Source organism: Nerophis lumbriciformis, linkage group LG05 (genome assembly GCF_033978685.3).
Source record: "Nerophis lumbriciformis linkage group LG05, RoL_Nlum_v2.1, whole genome shotgun sequence".
Classification (NCBI taxonomy): Eukaryota; Metazoa; Chordata; class Actinopteri; order Syngnathiformes; family Syngnathidae; genus Nerophis; species Nerophis lumbriciformis.
The window spans coordinates 36,504,250-36,526,906 of NC_084552.2; the positions used below are offsets into that span (position 1 = coordinate 36,504,250).

General features: G+C 40.3%; 1 protein-coding gene across 4 annotated transcripts in view; it reads right to left on the minus strand.

The window, feature by feature from the left end:
- Nucleotides 1-1,424: 1,424 nt before the first annotated feature.
- sult4a1 (sulfotransferase family 4A, member 1) overlaps nt 1,425-22,657 on the minus strand; it is a 28,627-nt gene continuing 7,394 nt past the window's right edge. For 2 of the 4 annotated variants that reach the window (XM_061960617.2, XM_061960620.2), the window contains 6 exons: nt 20,442-20,572; nt 20,110-20,190; nt 17,484-17,610; nt 17,275-17,369; nt 11,672-11,810; nt 1,425-6,877 (listed from right to left, as the gene is read on the minus strand). In XM_061960617.2, the coding sequence (XP_061816601.2) occupies nt 6,732-6,877; nt 11,672-11,810; nt 17,275-17,369; nt 17,484-17,610; nt 20,110-20,190; nt 20,442-20,572 (719 nt within the window). In that variant the 3' untranslated portion in view covers nt 1,425-6,731. Of the gene's footprint in view, nt 6,878-9,780; nt 9,856-11,671; nt 11,811-17,274; nt 17,370-17,483; nt 17,611-20,109; nt 20,191-20,441; nt 20,573-22,657 lie in introns of all 4 variants that reach the window. The other 2 variants (XM_061960618.2, XM_061960619.2) reach the window with 2 other exon arrangements.

The following is a 22,657-nucleotide window of genomic DNA, read 5'->3' on the forward strand; positions in this document are numbered from 1 at the left end:
AGCTTGTCTTGTGGAATACCTGATGCGGCCCAGCCCTACCAGGTAAATGAACATTTAGGCCATGCTACTTGCTAGACCAGCTGACAACACATATTTTCATTAACGTGCACCAAAGCTGTCCCGCTTTGTGTCTCCAAAACGCTAGAAGGTGATGGTGGTCATTTCAGCTCCTTTAGCCATGAAAAGTAGGTAGAGGAAGAGAATGCTACATGCTAATGGTAGTGCCTAGCTGGTCATATAAATACCATCTACATATGCGGATCTTGAATAACTGTTCCTTTCAAAAAGTTGTCCAAAAGACTGGCGAATATTTTTTTTTACAGACATTGTTTTTTTTTTAATCAAAGAAACAATCAGTTAGTTATAAAATGAGATTTGGATCTATATATACTCTATGGATAGGCTCCAGTACTCTGCGACCCCGAGAGGGACAAGCAGTAGAATATAGATGGATGGTGGGTATTATTCTGAAACACTAATAATTTAATGTATGTTTTCATTGCAAATATTCCATAAGGTGGTTCTATATCATTTTTGTTAAAATGGCTCTTTTAACGGCGTTCTGAAAAAAGGTGCTGCTTCATATAAAAAAAACAGTTGCGTAAACCAATAGTTTGCAGCATAAGTAACGGACAGATTTTGATGACATTTTCAGAAAATGTCCAATATACTGTAGGTCAGAGGTCTCCCAACTACGGCCCGCGGGCCAGATGTGGCCCACCAGCGTCCAAAATCCGGCCCCTGGGAAGTCCCAAGTTTAAAAAAATTAAAATTAAAATATTTAAAAAAATTATATATATATATATATATATATATATATATGTATATATATATATTTTTTTTTTCTTTTTTTCTTTTAATTATTATGTTTAAAATCTGTCCTTTGTAATCCATTTTCCACCTATTCTCGCTCAGGCAAATCATATTGTCTAAAAATGCATTTTCCCATCGTTAACGTGACATCATTGTGCTCGCGCCGCAGTGTCGGGCGAGCGCGCGGCAAATGCGCTCTCTTTCAGTCAATTAGTGCGTGAGGCATATATATATATATATATATATTTATATATATTTTTTTATATATATATACGTATATATATATATTTTTTTATATATATATATATATATATATATACTGTATATTTGTATATATATATACTGTATATATATGTATATATATATATACAGTATATATATACATACATACATACATATATATATATATATATACATACATACATACATACATATATACACATACATACTTACATACATACAAATATATATATATATATATATATATATATATATATATATATATATATATACATACAGTCCGGCCCCCGGCCAAATTGTTTTAACCCAATGCGGCCCCCCGGGTCAAAAAGTTTGGGGACCCCTGCTGTAGGTCATGGAACAAGTGCTTTTGCAGTTTTTTTTTATTATTATTATGCATATATGAGCATGTCAAAATACTTGTTGACATTCATTCTGTCACCATAAAGTTGCCTCTAGACAAACAACCAGCCATGCACTTTAGGTTATTCAAGGTTTATACCGTTTTGGTTTTGGTTTATTTCCTGGTATGTAAAATAATGCTAAAAATAACCACAACATATCAACGTGTTTGACCTTAACTGCTATGGTTATTTTGTTCGAGGAAACCTTTAGCGTGCATGCTCAGTAGCGATGACCCATTTGGCATTACCCTTAACTTAACTTACCCCTTAACTTTATCATCCTTCGCTCTGTGCTATGACGTCAGCAACTGATCACAAATGTAAAGTTTGTGTTTACGTGTAGCAGACTTGGTCGGTATCAGGTTGAGGAATATCACACCAGCGATCTGTATTCATACATTTATTTACACATTTAGTCAATGAAAAAAGGGTCAGAATTAGCAAAAACACACAGCAGCAGGACCACTCCCAGTCTTCAGTGTTGTTGCAGACATACGATTCTCCCAGCAGAGTCATTGTAATGATTTATTTGTTTCAGACATAAGTTACATTAAGGAACAGCATGTGTTTCCTATCCCTTGCAACAACATTTTTAATGAACAACAAAAATGTGCAGGTTTCAGAATGTTCAGTACAAAAAATTGTGTAAACAATATTTTCAAGTTACATGGCTTATTCTAGAATCGGAAAATATCCGGCTTTGGAAAAAAACAAACTTCTTATGTATTCATCATCAATAATATCACATAATATTTAACGTTTTTTTCCAGGCCTTTTTCTCACAGGACTCTTCCAAAATGGTGTATGCCATCTTTAAAGATGATCAATAGTAAAATACTGTTCATCACCACATTGACAGTTTGCAGTTGTTTCCTCCCATTATAGATTTCAACCAATATTATCCAGGCCTAAACCAACTGTCAAGATTTGTAAAAACTGAAGTCCTATGGAATACTTGAACAAAGTCTTTGATGCATTCACAAGCAAGCGTTAACAAATGAGACAGAGCGATAGATGGGGGGCGTCTGAGAACCACCGCTGAACAAATGAGGCTCTTCTTTGGCACATACCCTGCAATTCGCCTTACGAGAAGTTTTGGCCCAGCAAAACAAAATGACAAGCAGACTAGAAGTCACTAAAAACTGTCCATGACATGGATGTAACAGAGAGAAAAAAAGAGAAACTCTTTGGAAAGTCAGACTTTTTCTGGGCAGAGTAAGGATAAGATAGGATAGACTTTATTATCCCACAATGGAGAATGATGTGGTTGCTGTGTAGATATAAACAGTCCACAAAAAATAAGGTAAAAAAATCCCCATGGAAACAAGAGGGAAACATTAAAGAAAACAAAAGGACTGAAAAGAACACATAACTACCACTTCAGTGGAAACATTTTTACATACAGCTGCAAAAGTAAAATGCTCGGCAAGATTGCCTAAGCCTGCCAATACCAGGAAGAGCATGCATAGCTGAGCAAAGGATCCCTTTCGTAGGCCGATGTCCCGTCAGACGTTTTGTGTCAGGAAATCTATATAGTCCAGGTAGTTTGGTGCAGGACTTTAAAGTTTATCAAGGGAAGGATACTTTTGCTGATCACAGCTTGGGACTTGGGGCAGCAGCAGTACTACGCGTGGTTGAAACTGTTCCCAGAATTACTAGCTAAGGGACTTCCAGCAGCTGGAACCACAACAAAAAAACCTTCTCCCAAAGCCATGTCAGTTGCCTGATGACAATTAACGAAAGAAGGATAAGAGCGTCATTGATTGTAGTTACAGGTCTTGCGTTGATGATCACAAATAGGTTCAACAGCAAGACAGTGAGGATGGCTTCTATTGTACAAAACCCAAAACCAGTGAAGTTGGCACGATGTGTAAATCATAAATAAAAACAGAATACAATGATTTGCAAATCTTTTTCAACCTATATTCAATTGAATAGACTACAAAGACAAGATACTTAACGTTCGAACTGGAAAACTTTTATTTTTGCAAATATTAGCTCATTTGCAGTGGTGGGTAGAGTAGCCAGAAATTGTACTCAAGTAAGAGTACTGTTACTTTAGAGATGTATTACTCAAGTCAAAGTAAGGAGTAGTCACCCAAATATTTACTTGACTAAAAGTAAGAAGTATGTTGTGAAAAAACTAATCAAGTACTGAGTAACCTGTTCGTTTAATGATGACGGCAACAAATAATGCACAAAAACATAAAAATAGCAATGAGCAAATTCAGAGCCAGGAATATCTCTTAAGCAACTAAAACAATAATATATATTAAAATAATAATACATTAACAAAAAATGTTTTAAGGCAAATTGAGCCACAATAACTTAACAGCACCATAGGCTCAGTAGGCAGAGATTACAAAGGAAAATAAAAAGTTAGCCTTTACGCAAACCATAAACTGATAGGTGTGGGCTGCACCTGGGAACACACTGTGCACTTCTGATTGGTGTTTCTATGCATGCGTGTGTGTGTGTGTGCGTGTGTGTGTGTCTTTGTCTCTCTATGAGGCTGCAGTGTGTTAATAAATGTCCCCACAATGTACATTTGACAGTGATTCATAGCAGGGAAGCTAACGTCAGCCTACGGTGACAGCCAAAATATCTACTACCGTTACTTACCGCGATGTGCTTCCTCAAATTTCACGTTGAGTTCATGTAAGCTTAAGCTTGTTGCCGCTTAAACATTATGTGCAGATAATCACATGACCGCCTTGCTCTGTTTGATTGGTGAAACGGAGTCAAACGTCACCAGTGACTGTATTTGAATGGTGAAACCAAAACAAACAAAGTGTGCATTAAGAGATCGATAAAAATCAGTAGCGAGCTGAATGTAGATAAATGGAGCGGAGTAAAAGTAGCGTTTCTTCTCTATAAATATACTCAAGTAAAAGTAAAAGTATGTTGCATTAAAACTACTCTTAGAAGTACAATTTATCCCAAAAGTTACTCAACTAGATGTTTCGGAGTAAATGTAGCGCGTTACTACCCACCTCTGCTCATTTGTAATTTGACACCTGCAACGTGTTTAAAAAAAGCTGGCACAGGTGGCAAAAAAGACTGAGAAAGTTGAGGAATGCTCATCAAAAACTTATTTGGAACATCCCACAGGTGAACAGGCTAATTGGGAACAGGTGGGTGCCATGATTGGGTATAAAAGCAGCTTCTATGAAATGCTCAGTCATTCACAAACAAGGATGGGGCGAGGGTCCACACTTTGTGAATAAATGCGTGAGCAAATTGTCAAACAGTTTAAGAACATTTCTCAATGAGCTATTGCAAGGAATCTAGGGATTTCACCATCTACGGTCCGCAATATCAAAAGGTTCAGAGAATCTGGAGAAAAAACTGCACATAAGCGGCAATGCCTGAGACCTTCGATCCCTCAAGTGGTACTACATCCAATAGTGACATCAGTGTGTAAAGGATATCACCACATGGGCTCAGGAACACTTCAGAAAACCACTGTCAGTAACTACAGTTTGTCGCTACATCTGTAAGTGCAAGTTAAAACTGTACTGTGCAAAGCCTAAGCCATTTATCAACAACACCCAGAAACGCCGCCGTCTTCGCTGGGCTCGAGCTCGTCTAAGATGGACTGACGCAAAGTAGAAAAGTGTTCTGTGGTCTGACGAGTACACATTTCAAATTGTTTTTGGAAACTGTGGACGTTGTCTCCTCCGGAACAAAGAGGAAAAGAACCATCCGGATTGTTATAGGCGCAAAGTTGAAAAGCCAGCATCTGTGATGGTATGGGGGTGTATTAGTGCCCAAGACATGGGTAACTTTCACATCTGGGAAGGCACCATTAATGCTGAAAGGTACATACAAGTTTTGGAGCAACATACAGTATGTTGCAACGTTATCATGGACGCCCCTGCTTATTTCAGCAAGACAATGCCAAGCCACGTGTTACAACAGCGTGGCTTCATAGTAAGTGAAGTGAAGTGAATTATATTTATATAGCACTTTTCTCTAGTGACTCAAAGCGCTTTACATAGTGAAAACCCAATATCTAAGTTACATTTAAAGCAGTGTGGGTGGCACTGGGAGCAGGTGGGTAAAGTGTCTTGCCCAAGGACACAACGACAGTGACTAGGATGGCGGAATGGGGATCGAACCTGGAACCCTCAAGTTACTGGCATGGCCACTCTACCAACCGAGCTATACCGCCCTAGTAAAAGAGTGCGGGTACTAGACTGGCCTGCCTGTAGTCCAGACCTGTCTCCCATTGAAACTGTGTGGCGCAATATGTAACCTAAAATACCACAACGGAGACCCAGGACTGTTGAACAACTTAAGCTGTACATCAAGCAAGAATGGGAAATAATTCCACCTGAAAAGTTTCAAAAATTGGTCTCCTCAGTTCCCAAACGTTTACTGAGTGTTGTTAAAAGGAAAGGCCATGTAACACAGTGCTAAACATGCCTCTGTACCAACTTTTTTGCACTGTGTTGCTGCCATTAAATTCTAAGTTAAAGATTATTTGCAAAAAAAAAAATAGTTTCTCAGTTCGAACATTCATTATCTTGTCTTTGCAGTGTATTCAATTGAATATAAGTTCAAAATGATTTGCAAATCATTGTATTCTGTTTTTATTTACGAATTACACAACGTGCCAACTTCACTGGTTTTGGGTTTTGTACATGGAAGAGATCCTGTAGATGGTCAAAGGCAGACCAAGTCCAGGTCCATGTGAGAAGACACGCTGTCATAAGGAAGTCAAATGACAACATAAGCGGTGTGGACCTCTGTGATCGCATGCTGAGCTTCTATCACATGGCAAACTGAAGCAAGATTGTGTGTGATTTATTTCATGTTGTCATTACAAATTCCTGGATCCACTACAAGACTTACATCATAACAACCAATCAGCAAAAAAATACTGAAAAACAATTCCTGGACTTCAAAGGAGACAAACAGGAGAACCTGAAATGCCATATCTAATGTGGACATGCTGTTAAATCTTAAGTAAAAAAATGTTTTTTAAATCTAAATTGTGACTTGTTTTGTTTGTTCTTTTTATCCATAACTGTGTTTGTTTTTAAAGGGCTTTATAAATAAAGTTGGTATGGTATGGTATGTGTGATTGTACATTAACTCATGTACAATTGTAAAACATTTCACAGGTGTGTTTAAAACCAATTGGAGTGTTACAATAGACTGATGAGGGATACTTGAATAACATGTAAATTCATGTCATGACACGTACTTAACGTGTAAGGCTCATGCACTGGGAGTTAAGTGAGCAGTTGTTTGGATTGGATTGTGAAGTTAATCAGTTGCCGGGTGAAAATCAGTTCTTTCTCCCAGGCCGAAATGAAAGTTCAGGTTGGAATTTCCCATCTTCTGTCTGTACACCGCATCAAACTTTTCATTCATTGACACAGTGAAGACGTCCTTCCACAGACCCACATGACCTGTAGCGAGCATATGCAAGGGGTTCGAGAAATAAATTATTAATAACAATTGTTAAAAACAAACAAAAATATCAATATTTTTTACTTATACACTCGAAGTTCGATATAGCGCGGTCCAATATAACACTATTGTGCCAATGACTCCGAATTTTCGCCCATTTATTTCCCACCAGAGTCAATCGCGTTGTTTTCCACTAAATTGTCGCTTATTTACAAACTTACTATCATAACCTTTCCTCTCCAGTCATGTCTTGTGTTGAGGTACTCAAAGCGACAGTTACGCGTCTTCATTGCTACACTTAGACTTTCTTGATGTTTGCCGTTGGCGACCCTTTGAGTTCCCGTTAGCTTCACGCTGTGCTAATGCCCTGCATGTTTTTATGCCTTGTACTGGAATTAAACAAGCATTCTTACCTGCAAGGTGCTTCCTGCCGTGCTTTGCATTCTGGGACACACGACCTTCGCAGGCATGCGACCAGATTGTAACACTTAAAGGCCTACTGAAACCCACTACTACCGACCACGTAGCCTGATAGTTTATATATCAATGATGAAATCTTAACATTGCAACACATGCCAATACGGCCGGGTTAGCTTACTAAAGTGCAATTTTAAATTTCGCGCGAAATATCCTGCTGAAAACGTCTCGGTATGATGACGTCAGCGCGTGAAGTCACGGATTGTAGAGGACATTTTGGGACAGCATGGTGGCCAGCTATTAAGTCGTCTGTTTTCATCGCAAAATTCCACAGTATTCTGGACATCTGTGTTGGTGAATCTTTTGCAATTTGTTCAATGAACAATGGAGACAGCAAAGAAGAAAGCTGTAGGTGGGAAGCGGTGTATTGCGGCCGACTGCAGCAACACAAACACAGCCGGTGTTTCATTGTTTACATTCCCGGAAGATGACAGTCAAGCTTTACCATTGGCCTGTGGAGAACTGGGACAACAGAGACTCTTACCAGGAGGACTTTGAGTTGGATGCGCAGACACGGTACCGTGAGTACGCATGCAGCTGCGGCTTCCAAATATTTAATCGCTTGCCCGTACGTGCGTGCCGCTATGTGCATGTCACGTACGTAACTTTGGGGACTTTGGGGAAATATATGTGCTGTATGAACTTTGGGCAGGTGAACGGTACTTTGGGCTGTGGGATTGAGTGTGTTGTGCAGGTGTTTGAGTTGTATTGGCGGGTTATATGGACGGGAGGGGGGAGGTGTTTGTTAAGCGGTATTAATTTGTGGCATATTAAATACAAGCCTGGTTGTGTTGTGGCTAATAAAGTATATATATGTCTTGTGTTTATTTACTGTTTTAGTCATTCCCAGCTGAATATCAGGTCCCACCCGCCTCTCACAGCATTTTTTTATCTGAGTCGCTCCCAATGCCCTCTAGTCCTTCACTCTCACTTTCCTCATCCACGAATCTTTCATCCTCGCTCAAATTAATGGGGAAATCGTCGCTTTCTCAGTCCGAATCGCTCTCGCTGCTGGTGGCCATGATTGTAAACAATGTGCAGATGTGAGGAGCTCCACAACCTGTGACGTCACGCTACTCGTATGATACTTCTGGTACAGGCAAGGCTTTTTTATCAGCGACCAAAAGTTGCGAACTTTATCGTCGATGTTCTCTACTAAATCTTTTCAGCAAAAATATGGCAATATCGCGAAATGATCAAGTATGACACATAGAATGGACCTGCTATTCCCGTTTAAATAAGAAAATCGCATTTCAGTAGGCCTTTAAGTCTTTATGAAAGTCTCCAAAAAGAAGGAATAAAAAAAAAACTAAATATCGACCGAGTGATGTCCATACCTACTGGTGGATGGTGTCCACCCCTTCTGTGACATGGGAGAACAATCCACCGTTCACGTCACGTCACGTGGGGGCACTATCCACCAAGTAGGTTAAGGCAGCCGAGCATCAAAGCATAACTTTTTCGAAAAGAAAAGGGTAAAAAATAAGGGGACCCTGCCTCAAGTGAAGGAGATCAAGTACCTCGGATCGGTGCGGCGTCTTCAGTAATGCGGACGCTATATCGATCCGTTGTGGTGAAGATTGAGCTGAGCCAGAAGGCAAAGCTCTCAACTTACAGGTCGATCTACGTTCCCATCCTCACCTATGGTCATGAGCTTTGGGTTATGACCGAAAGGACAAGATCACGGGTACAAGCGGCCGAAATGAGTTTCCTCCGCCGGGTGGCAGGGCTCTCCCTTAGATATATAGTGAGAACCTCTGTCATCCGGGGGGAACTCAAAGTAAAGCCGCTGCTCCTCCACATCGAGAGGAGCCAGATGAGGTGGTTCAGGCATCTGGTCAGGATGCCACCCGAACGGCTCCCTAGGGAGGTGTTTCGGGAACGTCCGACCGGTAGGAGGCCACGGGGAAGAACCAGGACACGTTGGGAAGACTATGTCTCCCGGCTGGCCTGGGAACGCCTCGGGATCCCCCGGGAAGAGCTGGACCAGGTGGCTGGTGAGAGGGAAGTCTGGGCTTCTCTGCTTTGGCTGCTGCCCTCGCGACCCGACCTCGGATAAGCGGAAGAAGATGGATGGAAGGAAAAGAGTAAAAAATAAGGTTTTTATTTAATGCAATCTCAGGAATAACGCGATCGGTATTTCATGGACCCCAACGACCGCGTTATATCGAACGTTGACACGGCCAAAGCCTAATTTTAGCAAGTAAACAATGACAACACACTTTACGCTGTCTAAAGCTGGGGGTCTGTGGTGAGATGAAGAACTGAGCAGCACTTTGCTGGTTTTTGTTATTTATTTTGTGATTCTGTGATTATGTCTTCGTCATTTAAGGCAGTCTTTGTCATGGCAGCCTGTTTTTAAACTACTTGTGTAGGTCAAATATTTTACCTTAACTATTTTCTAATCAAATGAAGTAGAGCTCACCTGCAATGAAACGTGACAAACGGCCAACTGAATATCAGCTATAGACTTCCATGGGCTCAAAACAAAATGAAGAAACTGAAAAACAAAGGACAAACTTGACGTAAAGCATAATGAAACATTGAAATGAAATAGAAAAATTGTAATAAAATGTAGATAAAGTAATGACAAAAGAAAAAAAATGACAAAGGACACACGACTGCAAATTAAAATACGAATCTTAAAATGTTTATTTTATTCTTTTATTTTCTCTTGGATGTTTAGAAAGAAAACAAAACTCAAAATGATTCAACCCCCATTTCAGAGATTGATAAGCAAACATTAAAAACATGCAGTAGTTACCAAAAAATTGAAGTAGCTCAACCAGTATTACCGGTAGATACTTTATGCAGGAAATGACTAATTGTTACAATAGTATCGCAAAGTGCTTCTCAAATTGTGAGTTGGGATGCCCTGGGGGGGGGGGGGGGGGGGGGGGTTTGGTGGGTGGACTTGGGAGCGGCAGGGGAGATTTGTGTTTACAGTAGGGCTGGGCGATATGGCTGAAAACTGTATCACAATATAAGATTTGTATATTGGATGATATCGATACTTATTGATATTTTATAACCTTTGAGAGAATGGAACAGGATAAATATATATTGAATGTTAACATTTTATTTCATATGTAACCTTCCTCTGATTATAATCCCCTCAGCTATTAAAGCAGAAAGAAAAGGAAATGTCAACACAAAATTAAAAACACTCAATGTAAACAAACTTGTAAAATCACAGTAATCACTTAACAAAAACCTCTGTTCCCGTAAACACTGAGGAACTTTTTTTCCTAGCGTACCAACACATCAACGTGCTACGGTATTACCCGTGACTGAGCTCACTACGACGAGAGATAAGCAAGCTTCTTCATCAGCAGCTGAATTGCATTTGAGTTTGTAATGCACAACACAATGCGATAGGACACCAATCTGTACTGACTGAAAAACATGAGAAATCATATTAAAGTATATGTAAAGTGTTAGCCCACATTTCATGTTTTGTTTGTACACAGCTTGCTCGACAGCGTTTGTACTGTAGTTGTACTAACACGCGTGATGTGCTGCGTGCATCATGATCAATATTGAAGGTGACTCACGCGATGGACTGCTGTTTGTTTGACGGAGCTGACAGAGTTTTTTTCCAAATTCACTTTGGGTCGGCACGCCATTAATGTCGAAATAGGTTGGTTCCAAGTTCCACATTTACACCGTCAAAGTCACGCTGACCTCACTCTCGGCTTTCCGTCTGCTCCAACGTTTTACTCTCTCTTCGTGCTCGCTTCTAGAAGCATTAATTCATCCTCCGTATATTCAGCTTCAAAAAGATAAGGTTGTAAATCCTCATGTGTCCAAAAATAGTCTTCTTCGTTGTCTTTTACCAAGTCTGCCATGATTAGAACGCACTCTCTTTTGTAACTTGAAGTAGGAACACGCAATCTGTTGCCGGAAGTCGGAAGTGCGCTGCTATGGAAACGGAAATAAATGCGCCAAAGAAACCAGTTCCGGCAATGCATAAAATGACGAAAATACGGTAAATATTGTACATATTACATATTGTTATGGGCGAGTCTGTTACTACATTATTGCAGCGTGTATATAAAACATTGATGGAGGGTTTTGAAGTTATGGTTGTCTAAATGAATATGTACTGTATATGTACATCGACTATTTGTTTACTGTATAAATGTGTATGCCAATATAAAGTTCCAATAATGTAGAAAGAAAAAAATTCTGCTTTTAATGCAATGATATCTAATTATCTTGTAATCATTTACAAATGTTTGTCCATTTACTTGACCCTACAAATGGCAAAAATGGTATCACTGAAATCTTTTACTCAAAATTTCTCTTTTACTCACCCCTACCAACTGACTGCACCTCCGAACTGCAACACTGCTCAATAAGCTGGTTGCAGCTCTCCACCAGGGCCTCGTGCTGAGCCTTGTCACATGACACACCCAGGAACCATGCTAGCTGCTCCACCAAAGCCCCAAGATCCTGAAGGATGAATAAGAAGTTAATTCCATCCATCAATCCATTTTCTACCGCTTATGGATATAAAAATTGTTTTCGGGTTAACCTGAAACGTTTCTCTCTTTTAAAAAAAAAAAAAAGCAATGCGGTAATAATAACCTTTTACTAAAGTTAAAACCAGTAGATTTAGTACTTAAAACAATGTAGTGTACTCTTATTTCAAATAATAATGGAGTAACTATTCACATTAGAAGAACTGAAGCTGAAGAACATCTCTCTGCAGTCATGTGACTTTTGAGCTGAAGTAAGAGAAAGTAGGGGCCACCAAACCATCATGGCTACTTTGCAGAAAACAGCGTGCTAACTATCGGGGTACTCAAGGGATCTAGAACTCCACTATACGAGCAAAAAAAATCTACCTATGCAATTGTATAGATTCCTATACGTTATCAAAAAAAGATTTGTCGCGTGAGCTCAAAGATTATCCATCAGTCGCATTCCAAGACATGTTGAACAATCTTGTGCTCCAGACATCATTCTACACGGCAAAAGAGATGAAAGCTTGGAAAAGCACGACCTATAACTTCTTTGTGTGTGGCTGGGTCACAGAAATTGGTACCAAGATTTCCCCAGATAAATCATGCATCGTTAATGTTCGGGTTAGGTTACATTTCATGATTTAACTTTGTGTCTTGCTAGGACGCATCCTTGCAAACAAACTGCCTTTAGCACTCGGTAGCCTTGATTCACTGATGTTGATTATTAGTCTGTTGTCATATGTGCTCTGATAAATAACAGGGAGGCAACACACAACCCTATTACAGCTCACTGTAACTCGGCCATGTTTGTTATTGTTGTTGTACACGTCGTTATGAGTACGCCTGTTTTCCCCATCTTTATCAAAATATAACTACAGATCTCAACGGTGTGTGTGTGTGCCGAAAGCTTGATTTATGTTTGCTGCCTTTGGTGAAAGCTTAACTTTTCGGGTTTTGCTCACATTTGCCTTTTTACTTAGATTGCGTTTTAAAAAACTGCAAAACAAGATAAACCAAAAAAATAAAATCAAGATAATACTTAAATGGGATATACTAAACCAGTGGTTCTTAACCTGGGTTCGATCGAACCCTAGGGGTTCGGTGAGTCGGCCTCAGGGGTTCGGCGGAGCCTCTGCCGCGGAGATCAAGACACACCCAACTCATCGTGAAAATAAAAACTTCTCCCTATCGGCGTATTATGGATACCCCCAAACAATGTTCCCTCTAATTTTCCATCTGATTTGCAGGTGTGTAATTTGTTGTGAGTTCATGCACTGTGTTGGTTTTGTTCTTTGAACAAAGTGATGCTCATGCACGGTTCATTTTGTGCACCAGTAAAAAAAAACATAACTTTGTCTTGAATTTGAAAAAAAAAACATTACCTTTTTCACTAAAGGGTTCGGTGAATGCGCATATGAAACTGGTGGGGTTTGGTACCTCCAACAAGGTTAAGAACCACTGTAAACGTTAAAAGTCTATCGAACAAACCTGTAACAAAGTGATCACTACAAACACGTACGTTCTTCGACTTTGCTCGCTTGGACTGGCGTGATATATTCGAGAGACACTTTTCTCGTCGTCTCTTTGTAATATCTTGACATATTTCGTTCGCCCTTCTTGATTACCTCTTAAGGGACTCTAAAAAACGTATATCCTTTTCGCAATTTGAACGGTTCTAACAGCCTAAAACGAAGCATGGCGTAGTGGGTAGAGCGGCCATGCCAGAAACCTGAGAGTTGCAGGTTCGCTTCCCGCCTCGACATCCAAATCGCTGCTGTTGTGTCATTGGGCAGGACACTTCACCCTTGCCCCCAGTGCCGCTCACCCTGGTGACTGATAGGTGGCGGTTGGAGGTGCCGTAGGCGCAAACTGGCAGCCACACTTCCGTCAGTCTACCCCAGGGCAGCTGTGGCTACAAATGTAGCTTACCATCACCAGGTGTGAAAGAATGATGGGTTCTCACTTCTCTGTGAAGCGTTTTGAGTGTTTAGAAAAGCACTATATAAATCTAATCCATTATTATTATTATTATTATTCAGGCATTTTTCTTCAAGAAGGGCAAAATGCCGCCCAGACAACAGACTCTCGCTGGCCCCCCACTTGGACTCTCACATAGTTAATGAGCCAGACGTGACGTCAGGTGAATACGACCTATTGGAAGTGATAATGGTGTGATGTTTTAAACAGAACTGCTGCATATTTTTTTATTTTTATTTTTTTAAATAAGTTGAACTAGAAATATTTTGATTACCGTATTTTCCGCACTATAAGGCGCACCTAAAAACCACAAATTTTCTCAAAAGCTGACAGTGCGCCTTATAACCCGGTGCGCTTTATATATGGATTAATATTAAGATTCATTTTCATAAAGTTTCGGTCTCGCAACTACGGTAAACAGCCGCCATCTTTTTTCCCCGTAGAAGAGGAAGTGCTTCTTCTTCTACGCAAGCAACCGCCAAGGTAAGCACCCGCCCCCACAGAACAGGAAGCGCTTCTTCTTCTACTGTAAGCAACCACCCGCCCGCGTAGAAGAAGAAGAAGTGCGCAAATATTACGTTTCATTTCCTTTGTGTGTTTACATCTGTAAAGACCACAAAATGGCTCCTACTAAGCGACAGGGATCCGGTTCATGAAAAGACGCAATCTCTCCATCCGCACACGGATTACTATTTCACAGCAACTGCCTAAAGACTTTCAAGAAAAGCTGGCTACTTTCCGTGCATATTGTAAAAACAAGATAGCTGAAAAAAAGATCCGGCCAGAGAACATTATCAACATGGACGAGGTTCCACTGACTTTTGATATTCCTGTGAACCGCACTGTGGATACAACGGGAGCACGTACGGTGAATATTCGCACCACAGGGAATGATAAGTCATCCTTCACTGTGGTTCTAGCTTGCCATGCTAATGGCCAGAAACTTCCACCCATGGCGATATACAAAAGGAAGACCTTGCCAAAAGAGACCTTTCCAGCCGGCGTCATCATAAAAGCTAACTCGAAGGGATGGATGAAGAAAAGATGAGCGAGTGGTTAAGGTAAGTTTACGCGAAGAGGCAGGGTGGCTTTTTTCACGCAGCTCCGTCCATGTTGATATACGACTCCGTGCGCGCCCACATCACGCTGCCGTGCGCGCCCACATCACGCTGGTTTTTAATATATTATTAAAGTTTGACTGACCTATCTGACTGTTTTTTTGACATTCATTTAGCGCAGTAAGATGCGGCTTATAACACGGGGCGTCTTATAGGTGGACAAAGTTTTGAAATATGCCGTTCATTGAAGGCGCGGCTTATAACCCAGGGCGCCTTATGGTGCGGAAAATACGGTACGTCTTGCAGCATCCTTCCCATCTTTTGTATTTACAGTAGTTTTCTTGTTTGTCATGCTCTACTTGTGTTGTGGTCATTTTCTATTCCTGACTGCATTGTACTTTGTTTCATTCCCAGATGGCGTTATGTCAGACGCTGGGCCGCACTGAGAGGCCCACTGGCACGCATCCAATAATTAGCGTGGCTTCTTAAGCACACAGCTGGAACAGGAGGAGGCGGGATCGTTCCTGTACTTTGACATGCTTCAGGACTCTGTTGTTTCCTGTTTAGTCCACCTCCAGTTCTTATGATCACTACAGCCAAATGAGTTATGTTACTTCTATCGTTTTCCCTTTCAAAAACGATTTACGATTTTTTTTATCTAACATCTGCAGAACTCTCCGATCAAGGTTTTATGCTGACGATTACGAGGATCCATGAGTGAGATCGGCCGATACAAACCACATGTATTAACTGTAAATTTCTCAATTTGTTTATGGTGAGATACTCCTGATTTCCTGTTCACCTTCGTATAGAGTCCACACTGCGCCTCTTTACCATCACTGTCTGCATGGTGACACCCCCACTTAGCTCACTGAATACTCGATGCTTTTAGTCAGTTACTGTAATACTTTCATATTGTCCTTTACTAACTTTGTTATCAAATGTGCATGTTTTATTTTGAATGATCTTTTTAGGTGGCGCTTTGAGATGTCAATACATTAAATAAATTGTAGCACTTCCACTTATTATACAATACAGAGTATAGTATAGAAATGGTGGCTGTGTCACAAATGGAATGCTTCCCTTCAGTGCACTTCAATAAGTACCGTATTTCCCGCACCATAAGGCGCCCTGGGTTATAAGCCGCGCCTTCAATGAATGGCATATTTCAAAACTTTGTCCACCTATAAGACGCCCCGTGTTATAAGCCGCATCTAACTGCGCTAAAGGAATGTCAAAAAAACAGTCAGATAGGTCAGTCAAACTTTAATAATATATTAAAAACCAGCGTGATGTGGGCGCGCACGGAGTCGTATATCAACATGGACGGAGCTGCGTGAAAAAAGCCACCCGGCCTCTTCGCGTAAACTTACCTTAACCACTCGCTCATCTTTTCTTCATCCATCCCTTCGAGTTAGCTTTTATGATGACGCCGGCTGGAAAGGTCTCTTTTGGCAAGGTCTTCCTTTTGAATATCACCATGGGTGGAAGTTTCTGGCCATTAGCATGGCAAGCTAGAACCACAGTGAAGGATGACTTCTCATTCCCTGTGGTGCGAATATTCACCGTACGTGCTCCCGTTGTATCCACAGTGCGGTTCACAGGAATATCAAAAGTCAGTGGAACCTCGTCCATGTTGATAATGTTCTCTGGCCGGATCTTTTTTCAGCTATCTTGTTTTTACAATATGCACGGAAAATAGCCAGCTTTTCTTGAAAGTCTTTAGGCAGTTGCTGTGAAATAGTAATCCGTGTGCGGATGGAGAGATTGCGTCTTTTCATGAACCGGATCCCTGTCGCTTAGTAGGAGCCATTTTGTGGTCTTTACAGATGTAAACACACAAAGGAAATGAAACGTAATATTCGCGCGCTTCTTCTTCTTCTACGCGGGCGGGTGGTTGCTTACAGTAGAAGAAGAAGCGCTTCCTGTTCTATGGGGGCGGGTGCTTACCTTGGCGGTTGCTTGCGTAGAAGAAGAAGCACTTCCTCTTCAACGGGGAAAAAAGATGGCGGCTGTTTACCGTAGTTGCGAGACCGAAACTTTATGAAAATGAATCTTAATATTAATCCATATATAAAGCGCACCGGGTTATAAGGCGCACTGTCAGCTTTTGAGAAAATTTGTGGTTTTTAGGTGCGCCTTATAGTGCGGAAAATACGGTAAGCATATTGTGTACCCTTACGCCGATTTTGACAGTTTTAGAAATTGCAATTACTCGCCTTCAGCTAAGTCGACAAGATGGCAACTATCAATGGTGCCAAGTGTCCAAGCACTATACACTCAACATTTTATCAATGAGAACAAACAGAGCACTGCATTCTGCTGTACCGGTACTTCTGAGTAGGAACATGACTTATGCACTCCAAAGACTTGAAGTGTTAATACACAAGTGCACCAATTGAGACACGGCCTTACCTTGTACATGTCTTCATATTTCAAGAAGAGGACATTAGAGTCCATACGATGTTCCCAAAATTCTAAAACATGTTCAAACCAGGAACCATATCCCACTACAAAAAAACAAAAACAGGTAATTTTGAGTTTGCCGTCGTCTCTGGACAGTCCAATAACCAGATCAATAACTGAGTTCAACTAGTATAGAATCTGGTAACTGCCATACTTACACTTTTCATTCATGAAACGCTGGCAGAACTCTTGGAAGGTTCCTCGGTAGCTCATGGTCCTAAGAGATCGGTGGAACTGGTAGTAGGATACTACCAAGTCTTTTGGGTTACGAGCCATGTATATTACCTGCAGCGAAGGATATTGAGAGTATTTGGGGGAATAACGCATTTCTTATGATGCAGGTTAAGGTTCAAAAGGGGAAACAATACAAAGGGCACCAATAAATTGCATAGCAAAAGTACTGATGCTTGGTGCCACAAACACTGGGGCCTTGCCTTTTTCACTTTTTTCCTAAACAAACATACTACAAAAAAATAAAAAATAAATAAAAAATATATATTGGATATATATATATATATATATATATATATATATATATATATATATATATATATGTGTGTGACGTGCAGTCACATATATATATATAAAGTTAAAGTTAAAGTACCAATGATTGTCACACACACACTAGGTGTGGCGAAATTATTCTCTGCATTTAACCCATCACCCTTGATCACCCCCTGGGAGGTGAGGGGAGCAGTGGGCAGCAGCGGTGGCCGCGCCCGGGAATCATTTTTGGTATATATATATATATATATATATATATATATATATATATGTGTGACGTGCAGTCACTAGAGGCAGGTGAGGCGGGGCCTCACCTGCATCATGGAAAGAAAAAAAATGTAAAAAGAAAAAAAAAAATTAAATTGTTATATGTATCCAGTGATTATACTATAAAGTTATTTTCCATTTAACTTCACCAGTTTTAGATTATTTTTATTCAAAATCGCTGAATTTTCACATTTGCCGTTCAAATACTGAGAAGAGACGGTGCGGTGAACAGCAGCCAGTTGAGGCACGTCACTCAGTGCCGCAACATGGATTGCGCAATGACTCGGCTAACTGCTGGCCTGCTGTGCAGTGAGACTGTATTGCTATATGAACTATATTATACATTTCCATAGTTTAGTTAGCTGAGGTATATAATGTACAGTGTATTTTGTCAACAACTGTATGTGTGTAAAGTATTTCTTGTGCTGAGTGATCATAAAACGGCTGCAAAAGACGCACAGGCTGAGGCTCGCCTCCTGCACCCCCGCCGTAGAATTGTTATATCAACTAAAGCCCACACTTAAACTTTCCACGTGCAAGATTGAATCTATTTTAAAAAATTATTTCATAAGAAGCCAAAAAGTGCAAAAACAATAATGTTGGTGTTGGAGGAGTTGTGAATGACTGCAGGGACACAACATTAGATACACCTGCAGACTGCAGGTGTACCTAATTCACAACTCCTCCAACACAAACATTATTGTTTTTGCACTTTTTGGCTTCTTATTAAATAACTTTTGTAACCTATTTTCATGGGCTTTCCTCTTTGTGATGTTAAGTTCCTGTTATGCGCTGTTATACAGTATATGCCTTGAGCTCTTATTTTGAAGGCACTAAGAGCGGAAGTGATGTCACGTTGCGGAGGTTTTTGAAAGAAGGTAAATAAAGTGGTCCTCGTGTAAACTGGAGCCTCCGTGTTTGTTATTTTGTAGTTTCATACAGTATAGGCGACATTTATAAACCCTCGGTTACACTTTTTTAAATAGATTCAATCTTGCATGTGGAAAGTTTAAGTGAGGGCTTTAGTTGCGGCGCATGGACTTAATTTCTAAGTAAAGGTAAGACCATAATAACGTTTTTTTTATTAAATGTGCTTTTTTGTGTGCTACAGTTTGTATGTGTAAAGTTAAAGTTAAGTTAAAGTACCAATGATTGTCACACACACACTAGGTGTAATGAAATTTGTCCTCTGCATTTGACCCATCCCCTTGATCACCCCCTGGGAGGTGAGGGGAGCAGTGGGCAGCAGCGGCGCCGCGCCTGGGAATCATTTTTGGTGATTTAACCCCCAATTCCATGAGCTTTTAAACATAACCCGTTAACTGCTGCCAATCAAATGGTGAATAAGATACTCTTTAGGGTTCATATGTTTGTAAATCTGACTGTGATGAAGTCAGTGCCTCACCAGCCATCAACCTCACCGCACGTCACTGATTTTATATATATATATATATATATATATATATATATATATATATATATATATATATATATATATATATATATATATATATCATTCAGTGCAAGGCCCATGCTGCCTTGTATTATTGTAACAATGTTATAACACAACAGAGAGGGATCCTGTTGATAAAGGTTGCATTACCTTTAACATAACAGGCATCACTTAATAATTCAAAATATTAAGATTCTAGCTTTACTTGCAATCAAAGGCTACATGTATGTTCTGTCTCCATGTAATGTTTGTCTGCTCTTGAATGGGATTCTGCTGAAAATCTTAATTTCCCTTCTGGGATTATTAAAGAATTTCTGATTCTGATTAATACAAATAAATATTTATATTTTCTAACAGATGAACTCAACTGTTTCTGCTGCAAGCACAGGAGGATCTGAGGACAGTGTGAGTTCTCATATACAAAATGCACAACAAACACTCTGCTGAGGACATTAGGGCATTGACAAAAAGACTACACTGGATTGAACAACAATAAATTTGACGAATATTGACACTATAAAAATGGAAAGTTAGGAGACATGGGCCAAAATGGAACTGACCTTTGCCTCTCCATTGTGTATTCCTGAGGGAAGGAATCGGTAGGGAAGATGACTTTTGATCAGGCGGGGGGACATAAGCTCCTGTAGAAATAATAATTACGGTAAAAATAATTAGAAAAACATTCAGAGACTTTCTTCCATTCATTTACCCCTTGTCTTCTTTTATCTTTTGCTCATTGTGTTGCATGTTTAGATATACCGTCCTCCTTAAAGGGGAATTGCACGAGCAAAAAGTGTCCTTCTTGCTGTGGCACAACACTGTTGACTGTTGCTTGGTTTTTCCATACATGGGCAACAAATCAGAATGCCGTACTTAACAAGATTTTAAATACCTTTATGATGTCCAGGCCTGGTTGAGGGTACTCTAAGACAGGCAACTGTTCATCAATGTTCATAAGGCCAATCTCATTTGGGTCTGCTCCTTGACTCACGAGATACACAACCTCTTGAAGTAGACTGGTGCCTGCAGTGACAGGAAGCAAAAGCACATTAGTGACACATAATGGTAAAAATATACAGTGTAAATTGGGGCTGTGAAAAGCTACGTTCTGATTGCCTGAGTTGAGAAACTACTGAAAAAGACAGTTTCTTGGATTACATCTCTTTTTGTCACCGTTTGTCAAACGTCAGACAAAATAATCCAACACATTTCCCACAAAAATACTGTTTTTATTACATTAAGTGCCTTTAAAAATATGACTTATTTCAACCAAAATGATTTGTTGTTTTCAAAGATTCCACTGCTGGCAAGTTTGATACAAAATATTCAGATATAATTAATAAAACATCCAAACAAAATTCTTTACAAATAAATTATTAAAAGGAAAATCATCAGCTTGCTCCACATACACTATATTGCCAAAAGTATTTGGCCACCCATCCAAATGATCAGAATCAGGTGTCCTAATCACTTGGCCCGGCCACAGGTGTATAAAATCAAGCACTTAGGCATGGAGACTGTTTCTACAAACATTTGTGAAAGAATGGGCCGCTCTGTGATTTCCAGCATGGAACTGTCATAGGATGCCACCTGTGCAACAAATCCAGTCGTGAAATTTCCTCGCTTTTAAATATTCCAAAGTCAACTGTCGGCTGTATTATAAGAAAATGGAAGAGTTTGGGAACAACAGCAACTCAGCCACGAAGTGGTTGGCCATGTAAACTGACAGAGCGGGGTCAGCGGATGCTGAAGCGCATATTGCAAAGAGGTCGCCGACTTTCTGCACAGTCAGTTGCAAGAGAGCTCCAAACTTCATGTGACCTTCGAATTAGCCCACGTACAGTACGCAGAGATCTTCATGGAATGGGTTTCCATGGCCGAGCAGCTGAATCTAAGACATACATCACCAAGTCCAATGTAAAGCGACGGCTGCAGTGGTGTAAAGCACGTCACCACTGGACTCTAGAGCAGTTCTCTGGAGTGTTGAATCACGCTTTTCCATCTGGCAATCTGATGGACGAGTCTTGGTTTGGAGGTTGCCAGGAGAACGCTACATTTCGGACTGCATTGTGCCGAGTGTGAAATTAGGTGGAGGAGGAATTATGGAGTGGGGTTGTTTTTCAGGAGTTGGGCTTGGCCCCTTAGTTGCAGTGAAATGAACTTTGAATGCTCCAGGATACCAAAACATTTTGGACAATTCCATACTCCCAACCTTGTGGGAACAGTTTGGAGCGGGCCCCTTCCTCTTCCAAAATGACTGTGCACCAATGTACAAAGCAAGGTCCATAAAGAAATTGATGACAGAGTCTGGTGTGGACGAACTTAACTGGCCTGCACAGAGTCCTGACCTGAACCCGATCGAACACCTTTGGGATTAATTAGAACAGAGACTGAGAGCCAGGCCTTCTCGACCAACATCAGTGTGTGACCTCACCAATGCGCTTTTGGAAGAATGGTCAAAAATTCCTACAAACACACTCCGCAACCTTGTGGACAGCCTTCCCAGAAGAGTTGAAGATGTTGAAGCTGTAGTAGCTGCAAAAGATGGACCAACATCATATTGAACCCTATGGGTTAGGAATGGGATGGCACTTCAAGTTCATATGTGAGTCAAGGCAGGAGGCCAAATATAGCGTGTGTGTGTGTGGGGGGGGGAGATACTTTAGTTCGATCGACCACCTACTCCTCATTCTTAACGTCACAGTAGATGATTAGATGGCAGACCCTACGAAACAGTTAGCCCCTTTGTCCCTGTAGCACATTGTAGAAACAAACAAAAAAAATGCCAAAGTGCAACAAAAAAAAGAGAAAAAGAGCATAATGTAACAGGAGTAAGCACTCCCGTATAAGATGAGAGTTGGCCGTCCTGTGGACATTTTCTAAAAGCCGTTAAAACACATTTGTTTAAGCGTGCGTTCCAGTAATATTCCATGATCATTTTTATTTTTTTATCAAATATTTTCATGATCATGTTTATTCTGCAATATCTCTGCTGTTGCATATATGCTATTTGCTGATATTTGATTATGCTGTTTGTATTTAAACCATGTGAAGCCCTTTGGGAGCTCTCTCTGTGAGAAGTACTATATAAATAACATCTACTTACTT